The 13,565-nt window shown below is 51.4% G+C and overlaps 1 protein-coding gene across 1 annotated transcript; it reads right to left on the bottom strand.

Moving 5' to 3' along the window:
- Positions 1 to 4,417: 4,417 nt before the first annotated feature.
- Positions 4,418 to 13,371, bottom strand: DACT3 (dishevelled binding antagonist of beta catenin 3). Its single transcript, XM_032485720.1, is given in 5 exon segments — positions 4,418 to 6,128; positions 6,130 to 6,677; positions 7,623 to 7,775; positions 7,939 to 8,035; positions 13,039 to 13,371. Coding segments are annotated over 5 exon segments (1,896 nt in total). The 5' UTR covers positions 13,288 to 13,371; the 3' UTR covers positions 4,418 to 5,279.
- Positions 13,372 to 13,565: the final 194 nt, after the last annotated feature.

Genomic DNA, 13,565 nt, shown 5'->3' with positions numbered 1-13,565 from the left:
TTACCACTCCATCTCAGTTGATAGTAAATCTTTGGGGTCAGTCTTGCCTCCTTCTACCTTTCTCACACCCCACAGTTGATCTAGCAACAAATCCCATTTACTCCATCTTCAGAGTCTGTCCACAATCCAGCCACTTCTCACTTCCCCTGCTGCCCCCACTCTGGTCCAGGCATCATGCTCTCCAGCTCGGACTATTACAGTCGTTCCTCACTGGGTTTCCAGCCTCTACCTCTGTCTCCCTCAGCCTATTCCCCACAGAACAGCCAGAGGGAGCTTGTTTAAAACAAAGTCCCCGGGTAATAATAGTAAGTGTTAGCGAGAAGGTGGAGAAACCAGAACCCTCATACACTGCTGATGGAAGTGTTAAATGGTGCTGCCACTTTAGAAAACAGTCTGGTAGCTCCTCAAAAGATTAAACTGAGTTACCAGATGACCCAGCAATTCCACTCTTAACTATCTACCTAAGAGGAAAACAACAACAACAACAACAACAACAACAACAACAAATGTTCACACAAAACCTTGTAAGTGAATTTTCACAGCAGCAGCATTATTTGCAATAGAACCAAAGTGGAAACAACCCAATTGTCCATCAGCTGATGAATGGATAAACTTAATGTGGTCTATCCAAACAGTGGAATAGCATTGGGCAGTAAAAAGAAATCAAGTGCTGACCCAAGCTACAACATGGATGAACTTTGAAAACATGTTAAGTGAAAGAAGCAGTTACAAAAGACCACATACTGCATGATTTCATTTATATGTCTAGAACAGGCAACTTATAGAGACAAAAGTAGATTAGTGGTTGCCAGGAGTTGAGGAGGCTGGAAGATGACAGGTAAGGGGTGCAGTTTCTACATGGAGTGATAGAAACGTTCTGAAATTTACTGTAGTGATAGTATAGTCACATTGATAATACACTGATGGGTGGGAGGGTATAGCTCAGTGGTAGAGTGCATGCCTAGCAAGTATGAGGTCCTTGGTTCAATCCTCAGTACCTCCTTTAAATAAATAAGTACAACCTAATTACCCCCCCCAATGAAAGACATTGAAGAAGACATAAATAAATGGAAAAACATCCTATGTTCATAAATTAGTAGAATTAATATTGTTTAAATGTCCATACTATCCAAAGAAATCTACAGATTCAGTGCAATTCCTATTAAAATTGCAAAGGCATTTTTCACAGAAGGAGAACAAATAGTCCTAAAATTTGTATGGAACCACAAAAGACCCTGAATATTACATACATTACAAAGCTATAGTAATTAAAACAGTCTGGTACAGGTGCAAAAACAGACACAGATCAATGGAACAGAATAGAGAACCCAACATAAACCTACACATGTGTGGTCAATTAATTCACAACAAAGGAGCTATGAATATACAATAGAGGAAAGATAGTCTCTTCAATAAATGGTGTTTGGAAAACTGGACAGCGACATACAAAAGAATGAAACTGGATCTCTATCTCACACCATTCACAAAAATTAACTCAGAATGGTTTAAATACTTGAACCTAAGACCTGAAACCATAAAAATCCCAGAAGAAAACATAGGTGGTAAGCTCCTTGACATGGGTCTTGGAGATGATTTTTTGGATTTGACACTAAAAGCAAAGGCAACAAAAGTGATAATAAACAAGTGGGACTACCCAAATTAAAAGCTTCTGCACAACAAAGTAAACCAGCAACAAAATTAAAGGGCAACATACAGAATGGGAGAAAATATTTGCCAGCCATATACAGGATAAGAAATTAATATCCCAAATATATAAAGAGAGCCATAGCAAAAAAAAAAAAAAACAAAACTGATAACAAAATGGGCAGAGGATCTAAATAGACATTTTTTCAAAGAAGACATACAGATGGCCAATAGGTACGTGAAAAGGTGCTCAACATCACTAATCACCAGGAAAATGTAAATCAAAACAACAGTGAATTATCACCTCACCCCTGTTAGAATGGCTATTATCAAAAAGACAGGACATAACAAGTGTTTGCAAGGATGTGGAGAAAAAGGAACCCTCATGCACTATTGGTAGGAATGTAAATTGGTGCAGCCATTATGGAAAACAGTAAGGAGTTTCCTCAAAAAATTAAAAACAGAACTACCCTAAGATCCAGCAATTCCACTACTGAGCATTTATCTGAAGAGAATGAAAACACTAATTTGAAAGGATATATATAACCTTATGTTCATTGAAGCATTATTTACAATAGCCAAGATACAGAAGCAACTTAAGTGCCCATCGATAGTGAATAAAGAAAATTTAAATATAATGGAATATTATTCAGCTGTAAAGAAGAAGGAAATCTTGCCTTGCAACAACATGGATGGACAAGTGAAATAAGTCAGCCACAGAAAGACAAATATTGTACGGTCTCACTTATATGTAGAATCTAAAAACAAAACCAAAATTGAAGTCATAGGTGCAGAGAACAGATTGATGGTTGCCAGGGGGTTTGGGGGGGATGGGCAAAATGGGTGACAGGGGTCAAAAGCAAATTTCCAGTTATAAAATAAGGCATAGGGTGTAATGTACAACATGGTGACTATAGTTGTCACTACCGCATTGCACATTTGAAAGCTGCTAAGAGAGTAAATCTTAAAAGTTCTCATTACAAGGAAAAAAATTTTTTTGAAACGAAAGTCATTGAACTGTATGTTTTGTTTGGGTGAATTTTATGGTAGGGAATTATATTTCAATAGAGCTGTTAACCCCCTCATCCTCCCAAAACACCTAAGTCCTTTTTCTGCTCAGAATTCTCCCTAGAAGTAAAATCACCTCTCTAGGAGTAAAAATGAAATTCCTCATCATGGCTCACGAGGCCCCATGTAATGTAGGGGTCCCAACGGCCCTCTGCCCCCGTCACCCCCTCTCTCCCCCTCACTCACTGCTCCAGATATGCTGGCTTCTAGCTATTTTGCCAACACATCAGGCACCATTTAGGCCTCAGGGCCTTTGCACTAGCTGACCTCTCTACCTGGGGTGTTCTCCCCCATGATATCCACAAGCTTCACTCTCCCACTTCGTCCAAGTCTCTGTTCAGATGTCACCCAAGCAGTCTTTTTTAACGTAACTTCTGTTTATTGTTACTCTAAAGGAAAATGTATGTTTATTCACACACACCACCACCCACATCTACCAGAATGGGAGCTCCACAGAGCAGGGACTTTTTTTCTGTTTTGTTCCTTACTGTAACCCCAGTGCCTTAGTGGGCACTAGAGACACGGATGAGTACAGCAGAACTGGTCCCTGCTCCCTCAGAGCTCAAAGGGACAGAGAGGTGGACCCACCCATGTAGAAACACAGGTCAAAGCAGCAGTAACAAATACCCATTCTTCAGACTGTAGAGTCAGGTGGGGGTTGGGTCCTAGTATGGGCTTCCTCTTGCTGTGTGACCAGGGCAAACAATAGTCCTTCTCTGAGTCTCTATTTACCCAACTATGAAGTTAGTATAATGATTGGGCTTCCCCAATCGAAAAATGGGCAAAAGGTGTGAACAGGCAATTACAAGTGGGCCAATAAGCATCCAAAATGTTGTGTCACCACAAGAAAATAGGGAGAGAGACATGCTAATTAAAACGGAACACCGTTTTCCCCCCTAGATTGGCAAAATGAAAATGATTCATAGCATCTGTTGTTTGGTGAAGGGGTGGAAAAATGGGCATCTCAGAAATTGCTGTTGGAAATGTCAGCTGAGGGTAGTCTTAGTGGAAGGAAGTGTGACTGTGTCAATTAAAAAAAATTTTTAATGATCGTATTATAATGACCAAGCCATTCTATTTCTAGGAGAGGATCCTACAGAAATATATACATGCACAAAGAGGCATGTACAAGGACATAACTGCAGTAAGGTCTGAAATAGCAAAGGAATTGAAGAGCTGACTATAGGGTTAGATCATGGGTCTCCCCCATCCCATGGAATCTTACACAGCTACTACAGTGATAGGAAAATATATCATCTAAATTTAGATGAAATGAACAAAGTCCTCAAAGAATTCGACTTAGTAAAATGGACATAAGAAGAAATAGAAAAGCTAAATAGTAGTAAACCCTCAAAAAAAGTCAATTCTTAATGAAAATCCTTTCCATAAAGAAATCTCCAGGCACAGATACCAACAACAGAAACTAAAAAACAACATGTACATATAGTTCAAATTATGTAAATATATAGTTTCACATATACAGAGTATAACTATATGCATATGCATATATATAGTTCTGTATATTTATATAGTTACTAAGATTAATATATGTATGCAAACACATGGTAAGAAATGCTACTGAGACCCACCCTGGGATCCGCCATCTGGTTCTGGACACCACCATATCCAAAGCAAACAGTAGTTGCTCAATAAATATTAGTCCCAAGGAAAAGCCCATTTGAGTACAGAAGGAGAGTCCACCACATATGTAACACTGTGCATTTATTTACAAAGAGGCTAGAGAAACACACAGATTCTGGCCCCCCTGTGCACTGGGGAGTCACCATCGTCATAATAAATACAGTAATTTTAAAAAAAGAAAAAATACTTAACTGGAACAGCTGAGGGTCATCCTGGGCTCCCCCTACTCCCTCTCACAGTGGGTGCCACGAGATAGAAGCCATCTTACTGCCCGTCTTCTACCTCCCAATCATCCATAATTGTCCAGGGACGGAGGTGAAAGCGTCTTTCTAGGTGTTACCAATTCCTACTTGACCCTCAGAACCCCAAAGTCAGTGCTCCTTCCCTTCCCAGGGCACTCCGCAGGCACCATCTGGGTCAGACAGAGTCTTCTACTGCGGTGCCAAGGGGATTTCCTAAGGGTCCAGGGACATGGAAGGGGGCACTTTGTGAATGAGGAGGGGGGCCATATCTGCGCAAGGAAAGGAGGAATAAGAGGGCTCAGTGAGAGAAATGAAGGGGAAAAAAACAGACTAAGTGTCTAAAAAAACAAAAATGGGGAAATTCAAACTGAATTATCCCTTCTGCATACCATAGTACACCCACAGTACAGATGAAGAAAGTGAGGCCCACAGAGAGGGAGCTTTCTTGCCCAAGAGCCGCACACCCAGCAGCTGAACTGGGTCAAACAGGGCTCCTCCCCCATTCCTCCCTGTGGTGGAGGGGGAGCCTTTTTAACTAAGACTGCAGTGGATGGGGCAGTGAGAAAGGGTCTTTGGAAGCAGAGAAAATGGTGGTCTTTGGAAAAGGGAGGTGTAGAAGGGTCAGTGATTGAGGGTGTGGTGGTGCAGAGGCCATGAAGGAGGAGCCCAAGCAAACCTCTAAACTCACACTGTAGTCATGACCTTGAGAGAACCCGAACGGAAACGTAGTATCTTTTTCTTGAGCGCATGGGAAGCCTTGATCTTCACAAAGACTTTGGCAGGACCCGCGGGCGCCCCTCCACCTGCACCAGCCGCTGGCCCAGAGGCCGCGGTGGCTGCCACTAGCTGCTGCGGCCACACGAGGCCACCGCTGCCATCAGAGTCGCTGGATGCGGAGCTGAAGGCAGGAGACTCCGCCTCACTGGCGCTCGATTCACTCTCCCCGTAGCCGCCTCCGACGCCGCCTGTCGGCCCCCGGCGTCCGAGGGGCCCCAGACGCCCAGCCGAGCACTCCGAGTCGCTGCCTGCGCAGCCGTAGAGCAGACGGCGCTGAGGAGCTGACGGGGATGGGCCAGGGGCCGGGGCTCGGGCGGTGGGGCCGCGGGGACGGCCTCGGCGCCCATCGGCGGCGTCGATCTCGGCCGTGGAGCGCCAGCGGCGGCAGGACCCTGCAGCCTGAGCCGCGAGCGTGGGTGCCGGACCACGGCGAGGCCGCGGCGGCCGAGGCTCTTCTCGTTCAGCTGTGGGGTACTTGGGGGGGCCTGGAGGAACCGCGGCGGCGCGGCCTAAAAGGCTGGTCTCAGACTGGGAGCGCGCGGCCTTGCGAGCCCTGGGCGAGCCCCGGCGGCCTGTGGCCTCGGTCATGCGTCCGCGGCGGCCCGCGGCTCGGGGACGCTCCCGGGGTGGGGACTGCTCCACACTGCGGCCCCGGGTCAGTGGGGGCGCTTTGCGGCGCGCCGCGCGGCCCGGGAGGCCGCGTGTGGCGGCCTGAGCTCCCGGGATGTACTGCGCCTTCACCAGGCGGCCCTCGACCTGGGCTGTCGGGGGGTGAGGGGATAGCGGGCGGCGCGGAGGGCTCGGGGGCCACCTCCGACTCCCACGGCGAGGCCCAAGAGCGGCCCAAAGGAGCCGGGCTGGCGGAACGGACCCCCGCGCGCTCCACCGGGGGCTCGGGCGCGGGCCGCGCGCCTCCGGGGGGCGGGGACGCGTCGGGTGGCCGCTGGCGCACGCTGTTCTGGCGCCGCGGGCCCCCGTCCGCGCCCCCGGGACTGGTCCGGGGCTGGCCCGCCCCCCGGCGGCGGCGCCTGCGCAGGAGCGCCGAGATGTAGCCGTCCAGGGGCCGCCCCACGCCCGCTGCGTCTGGCGAGTCCGCGGGAGGACGGCCGCACGGCCGCGGGCTGCGCAGCGCCACGGCGTGCAGGGGGCTGGGCGTCAGGAAGGGCCCCGCACGGGCCCGTCGCTCCGCCGAGGAGCAGGCCTCCGGGCCCGCAGACCCCGCTGCTGTTGGGTAGGGCGCAGAGAAGGACCGCGGCACAGCTGCCCGAGCGCCCACCGCTTCGTGTGCGCTGGGACTGGCGTCTCCTAGGGGAGGAAGGCAAAAAAAGGAAGAGAGTGGAGAAGCTCTCAAAGCCCTTTCTCAATGAGCCTAGGAAGGGCAGACTGCCTACCGCCTCCTCTACTCTCCCACTCCCATCAAAACCCTGCTCTCACCCCTTCCCTCATACCAGGTTCATGACAGAACTTCACAGTGGCCCACAGGACCCTGCATGGTCCTTCCTGCCTCTGCGTCTCTGACCTCCAACACTAACCCTTCTCCTCTATGTTCATAGGTCTCTAGCTACACCGACCTCCCGATGCACAAGCCAGTCACACTCCAGCCTCAGGGCCTTTGTACTTGCGGTTCTCATTGCTTGGACCGCTCTTCCCTCAGGATACCTGCTTGGCCCACTCCCTTACCTGCTTCAGAGCACCACTCAAATGTTACAGTCTCAGTGACGCCCTCCCTGGCCGGATTTTATAAAAGTGCAATTCTCTCTCCAACTCAAAGGGGCACACCCTTGTCCCTTTCCCTAATTTTCTTTTCATGGTACATGTCGGTATCTAATATCCTATATATTTTACTTACTTATCTTGTATATTATCTATTTCTCCCACTAGAATGTCAGCTTCCTGAAGTCAGGGATTTCTTTACTGCTGTATCCCTCTCCCTAGGATATGTGCTAGGATAGCACATGGAAGGGACTCAGAAACAGCAACTTCTGTTTACTGAATGGCTACCATATGCCAAGTTCAGTGCCTTAGGGCAGAGTCAAAACTTCCCTGTGAAGTAAGTATTGTTCTTAATCCCATTTTAATAGACACAGAAACAAAGGCGCAAAAAAGAAGCAACATGCTCAAAATCACAGAAAAAGGGACTGTCACAGCCAGAATTCGAATCCAGGTCGGTCTGACTCAGCTGCTTGTGCTCAAAAGCATCCTCTTACTGTCCATTCCCTGGCTCTCGGGGTCCAACACCACCCACCTTACCTAGGGACTTGGGCCTCTCGCTGGCATAGATGCCCCGGGGTTCAGAGGGACCCAAGCGTCCATAGGAGCCAGATCCAGAGAAGCCACTGTCCCCACAGAAGGTCGAGGGTGGTGAGTCTGGACCTCCTGTAGAGCTGGGGTCTTCATAGAAGCCTAGATTCCAAAGAAAAGGGGAGACAATCAGAGGGGCCTGGAAGGGGAAACCAGGTGTGCGGAAAGGAGATCAAGAGGCAGAGAGAGGAGAGCCTGAGACACAGGAGACAGTGGGAAAAATTGGGATGTCCAGGCAGACCCCACTACCTGTAACCATGCTCACCTGAGCTGCGCCCGCTCTCCTGTTCCAGGCCTCCAGACTCCAGGCTCAGGTCTCCCAGCTGCTGGCCCAGGTCCCAGATGAGCCCAGGCAAGGCCTCCTGAGGAGATGGGGAGAGCAAGATGGTCAGAAGACACCTCCCCACCCCCGCCCAGTCATCTGCCAACTGGTCCCTTATTCTAGGAGTTCATGGGCAGAGCTTTGCTTTGACAGTGAGGTTCTGATTTTGAAAAGGTAAAAGCAGTACCCTAGTACTGCTTCCAGGATCTGCCTCAAGTTCTCTGTTCCTTCACCCTTTAGAAAGTCCTTCTGGCTGTCTAACTCCAGTCCCTCGTGCTGCAGCCACCTCATTCCCTCTTAGGTGTGAGCGATAAGGCTTCGGAAGGCCCTATCACTTGTTCCCTCCCCATCAGCTGTTCCCTCCATCTGGTGCTTATGGCCCCATAACCCCTATGAGAATGTCCTGCTTTAAGTGTCACTTCAGGTCTTCTTGCTGTAAGGGCAGTTCACTGCTAAAAATTGGTGTTCAGGACTAGCAGATCTCTTAGCCATCCATTGGTCTGCCTTCTACTAGTCCTTGGTTCTCCCTTCGCAGATGCTCCCATCTCTCCCCTCTGCCCCTTATCATCAAGGGAAGGTCCTTTTGCAAATATCCCACAAGTCTTTCCTGCTACAGACTGACTCTTTCCCTCATTTGGATAAAATAGGCTGACCATAACTCATATAAGTCTTTGTTCCTCCTCTCAAAGAAAGAATCCCCTGGTGCCTACTGGAAAGTCCTTCTTTGAGTCTAGCCTTAGTGGTACTGCAGCAGCGAGCCCCAGGAGGTTCCTTTGCCCCAAGCAGGGATCACATCCTCCTCCTGCCCTTGCTCCATTCCCACCCAGAAGTCCCCAGCATCTGCCACAGCCCCTCTTTCCCGTAAGAAATTTCTCTTGAGTCTACACTGGATCCTTCTTGCTGCAGGGAAAGACCATTTCCTATCAGGTGTGAATAAATGAGGGTGAAAACCCTTTAAGGGGAGTGGCTGGTGGTGGGAGTAGGGGCTGAAACAACAAGATGGGGTCTCCAAGACACTAGGACTTGGATCCTAGTCTCACATGGATCTGGGTGAGGCCAGAGGTGGCGGCAGCCTCAGGCTGACGGTTGACCCTCAGACAAAAGCGGCTTGTCTGGACGGCAGGCGGCGAGAGGGAGGGAGGGGAGGAGGGGGGAGGGGCTGAGAGGGCAGACGCCCAGCCTTGCCTATTTAGGGCAGAAAGACTGGCCGGCTCCCCTGCAGACACTCCCCCTACCCTCAGCTTCCTACTCCCGTGGCTGCTCTCCTGAGCCCCAGTCCTCACCCCTCCCCCCAGAACAGAAGCCCCCATCTGGGCTTGTTTACGGGAGGAAAGTCAACAAATTCTCCACCCTGGGCGCCTGCCCTGGGTGTACAGAGATGCTCAGGGTGGTGTCATCTTTGAGCAGAGCCCAGGAATGCAGCCAAACTGCAGCATCAGGGGTGGCTAAAAAACATCAAGGGTCACCCATATACCCCACGTCCTGTCCCCCACTAATCCGTGCCCTTGCTCTGCTTTAGCCACACTAGCCTCCTGGTTGTTTGCTGTTTCCTGAACCTGCCGCGCATGCTCCTTCCTCTGTAGGATGTTTCCCGACATATCCTCCTGGCTCACTCCCTTGCTTCATTCAGATCTTTACATGCTCCCTTCCCTGACCACTCTTTCCAAAATAGCTCTCGATCATTCTGCACTTGGGTTGCCCCGCTTTCTTCCTTACATAGCAGTAATGACCTCCTGACTTAAAAGGACCTATCAGGCTGTCATTTATTTATTATCTTTCTCACTAGAATGTCAGCTCCAGCCCCAGGAGGGCAGAGATTTTTGTCTGTTTTGTACACGGCTGTGCCATCCCTTACCCCCACCCCACCCCCACCCCACCCCAGTGCCTAGAAAATCACCTCGCACAAAGTAGGTGTTCAGGAAGTGTCAAAGGAAGGAAGGAAGGAAGGAATACAGTAGAATACAATACAGCGGTTAAAATGGAGTGAGGCAATTTCTATATAGAACCATCACCAAGATATATCGCCAAGAGGAAAAAGAAAAGTGCCAAATGTGTAAAGGTGAGTCAGCACTACCTGGGGGCCGTGTTAAGACCTAAATTACTGGGTCCGGCCTCCAGAGCTTCTGATTCCAGGTGGGAGCCTGAGAATTTGCATTTCTAACAAGTTCCCATGAGATGCTGCTAATCCAGTGGGTCACAATTTGAGAACCACTGCCACGGTCTCTGGGACCTCATCCAAGAAACTGGAATTTGTCAAAAGTAAAACTCTACATTTCTTGGTGTGTAAACTGTTTCTGCAGATAGATGCAGGACTCACACCAGGGTGACAACGGTGGTGATCACAGGGGAGAGTGTGCATTTAGGGGGTCAAGGAGGAATGAGGGGACTAGATGGTAGGATGAAGTGTTTAGGGAGGCCTGGCTTGGAGTCAAATTGTTAAGGTTCACACAGCCACTTCCCAGTTGTGTCACCTTAAGCAGGTTACTTCAACTCCCTGGGCCTCGATTTCCTCATCTGTAACATGGGCATCATTCAACTCCCTCTGCTAAGGGGTTGCTGTGAGGATTAAATGAGTTTAAACAGCAGTTCCTTTTAAGCACTTAATAAATGCTGGCTTTTATCATTACATGAAAGCCACGAATTGCTAACAAGGAAAATAGAAAATCATGTTTTACTTGTGTAATTAAAAGTAAATGTAAAAACATGGGTTTTCCGGTAAGTTCTCCTGGTCTAATCTCAGTTCCTCCACTGCAGGGAAGAGCAGGAGTTGGGGAGAGAGACAACAGAGGCCTCCTCCTCCCCTGTGCCTGGAACCCCCAACACCCCTCCAGTCTACAACCCCCAGTTTGTAAGTCTGACCTCATTCCTTCCAGCTGTAAGGGGATGAATCTTTAAAAGACCAGAAGATACTTGGCCTGAATCTGGCTCCCTGCCTACCCACAATGCCCCTCATCCTTTTTTTTTTGCAAGCCCTTCTGCAAGTGGGTCTGAGGCCATCCAGCTCAGGCAGGTTTAACATGAATGTGGTTCAGACTCCTGGAGACCTCTGTGCCCAGACTTTCCCAGACCTTTGCTCCCCCCATTCACATACTCCTTGTCTGTATCCATTTCCCTTTATCTCTGTAGGAAATTCCTCCACAAGTCTAACTTAAGTCCTTCTTGCTGGAAAGGGACCATTTTCCTTGGTGGAAGAGAACACGATTCCTACCCTCATTCAGGATTCTTGCTGCTTTTCTCCGAGATACCCCAATCTTTACCTGCATCCCCATCTTTCCTATTAGAAACTAATCAACTCTGGCTTCAGTCTTTCTTGCTTCAAAGGGAGTGTATTCCTGGGTGGGGGCGGGTGGAGGAGTGAGAGGGGTAAGCATCACACGACAGAGGCTCAGGGATTAGAGAAGGCCCCCACCCCCAATTCGGAGGGACCCAGGAACCCTCAACACCAGAGGAGTTTATATTTAGCGCTTCTCTGCTCCTCCCTCAGTGGCGCTGTCTCCCTCCCGTTGCCTGCCACCGCCTCCTCCCTGACGCTGGGACGGAGCTTTGCCTGGAGATTGTGGGGGAAAGAGGCCTCTCCACTACCACCTCATGGCGGGGATACTGAGGACTAGGGGGTAGACAGAGGGGCAGAGAAGGGGAAGACTGAGGCAGAGAGAGGGAGAGGCTGAGGGACAGGGAGGCAGGACACTGCTGGCCCATTCCAGTGCCTTCTCCCTTTCCTCCGAGGGGTGGGAGGTGCCTTCCTAAGCCTGGCCAGCTTGGGGTGGGGTGAGCTGGTGAAGTCCCCCACAATGCGTCTCTAACTTTGGGAGGGGGTGGGGCCTCCCACAGCTGTTTCTGTTTCCAGAGAAGAATGTGCAGGGTCCCTCTCCCGGCCGGGGGGAGGGGCTGGGCATGCAGCCCCAGAGTCTGGCTTCAGCCTTTCTCCCCATTCCCCATCTGGGGAGGGGGCAGTTGAGGTCAGCGGCAGGGAGAGCCCCCTTCCCCCAACCTCGGCTCAGGTTTCCCCAAACGGGAAGCTCTGGCCACACACAGGCTTGGGGATGGGATCAGCCAGTGGAGCCAGGGTCTGGGGCCTGGCAGGCTAGGGGGATGGGAAGAGAGAGGGACAGAGACTTGGGGCAGAATGAGAGAGATGCAGAAATGCAAAGGAAGACCAGGGAGACAGAGGGTTGAAAAAGCCAGAGACACACACAGAAAGTCACAGAGCTGTGGCAGTAGGGGGAAAGAATGTAGGAGAAAAGACCCAAGAAGAGGTTGGGAGAATTAAGAAATGACATAGAGAGGGGTGATGCTCCTTAAGTTATTCTGGAGACCTCTGCCTCATCTTCCACCACCAGAGCTCCCAGGGAGTCTAGAAGTCAGACCCCCATACTCCCTCAGTCTGCCACCTCTTGGGTGAGGCCAGGGCTGGGGCCAGGTAGGAAAGGAGGGAAAGTGTCACCAGACGGTCAAGATCACCGTGGGGTCCTAAGGGACAGTGAGTCTCCTCTCAGCAGTAATCCCTCCCTCAGGAGGCCCCAGGATCCCCTCCCCCCACCCCGCCCCCTCTTGAGATCTCCAAGCACACCAGGACTTAGGGAAGACAGGAGCCTTGGTATGGAGGCCCGAAGGGGGAGATGTGTGGATTCCGCTGTGTGACCTTGGGTGAGTCGCTTGCCCTCCCTGAGCCTCAGGTTTTTTCTCTGTGAAATGGGAACTATCACCCTCTAGCCCCCAAGCTGCAAGAAGACAACGCCTGCCAAATACTCAGCGCGGGCTTGACACATACTTGGCGCCCAGATGGATTTTCTTTGGGGAAGGGGTGTATGGAATGGGCCTGTGCATCACACCAGCGTCTGGCGGAGGCGACGCAGTCCCCTTCCCCAGTTTGGGGGCGGGGAGGCCTGATCCCTCCCGCCGCCCAGACTCTCCAGCCCCACCCCCTCTCCTTTCCCCCGCCTCCCTCCCCCACCCGGACGGGTGTCTGAGCATCCAACCGAGACAGACAGACAGACAGACACAGAGGCGGGCAGAGGGACGGACGGACAGGCGGCCCCTCACCAGCTGCTCTTCCAGAGCCGCTGCGGCCCGGCGCGCCGCCGCCGCATCTTCGTCCTCGTCGGCGTCCTCCTCGTCCTCGGCCTCTGCGCCCCCCATTCCGGGCTGGGCCAGCCGCAGCGCCTGCTGCACGCGGTACTCCTGCCTCTCTCGGAGCCAGTGTAACTCGCAGAGCCCGGCCAGGCTGCCCTCTAGCCAGCCCCGTAGCCTACCCCGCTCGGGGCTCACCGGGAACGAGAAGGCCCGGATCATGGCTGCGGCCCCCCGCCCCAGCCCGGCCGGGCCCCGCGGCCACCCCTCTCCCGGTCCCACCTCCCCGCCCCAACAACCCGCCTGCCCGCCCGCCCGCTGGCCCGGCTGTCACCGTCTCATCTGCATAGGAGCCCGCCCATTGGGCCGCCCACCCGAGCCTTATCTGCATGGCCACGCCCCCGGCGACAGAGCAACCGTCGTCTATTGGCTGGTACGCTCCCTTACGAAGACACTTGCTGTGCACCCGCGCCCCCAACGCTACGCATGCTCACAACTGC

This window comes from Camelus ferus, chromosome 9, assembly GCF_009834535.1.
Source record: "Camelus ferus isolate YT-003-E chromosome 9, BCGSAC_Cfer_1.0, whole genome shotgun sequence".
NCBI classification, from domain to species: Eukaryota; Metazoa; Chordata; class Mammalia; order Artiodactyla; family Camelidae; genus Camelus; species Camelus ferus.
The sequence above is the reverse complement of the archived record's forward strand: the minus strand, read 5'-3'. Positions and strand labels throughout refer to the sequence as shown.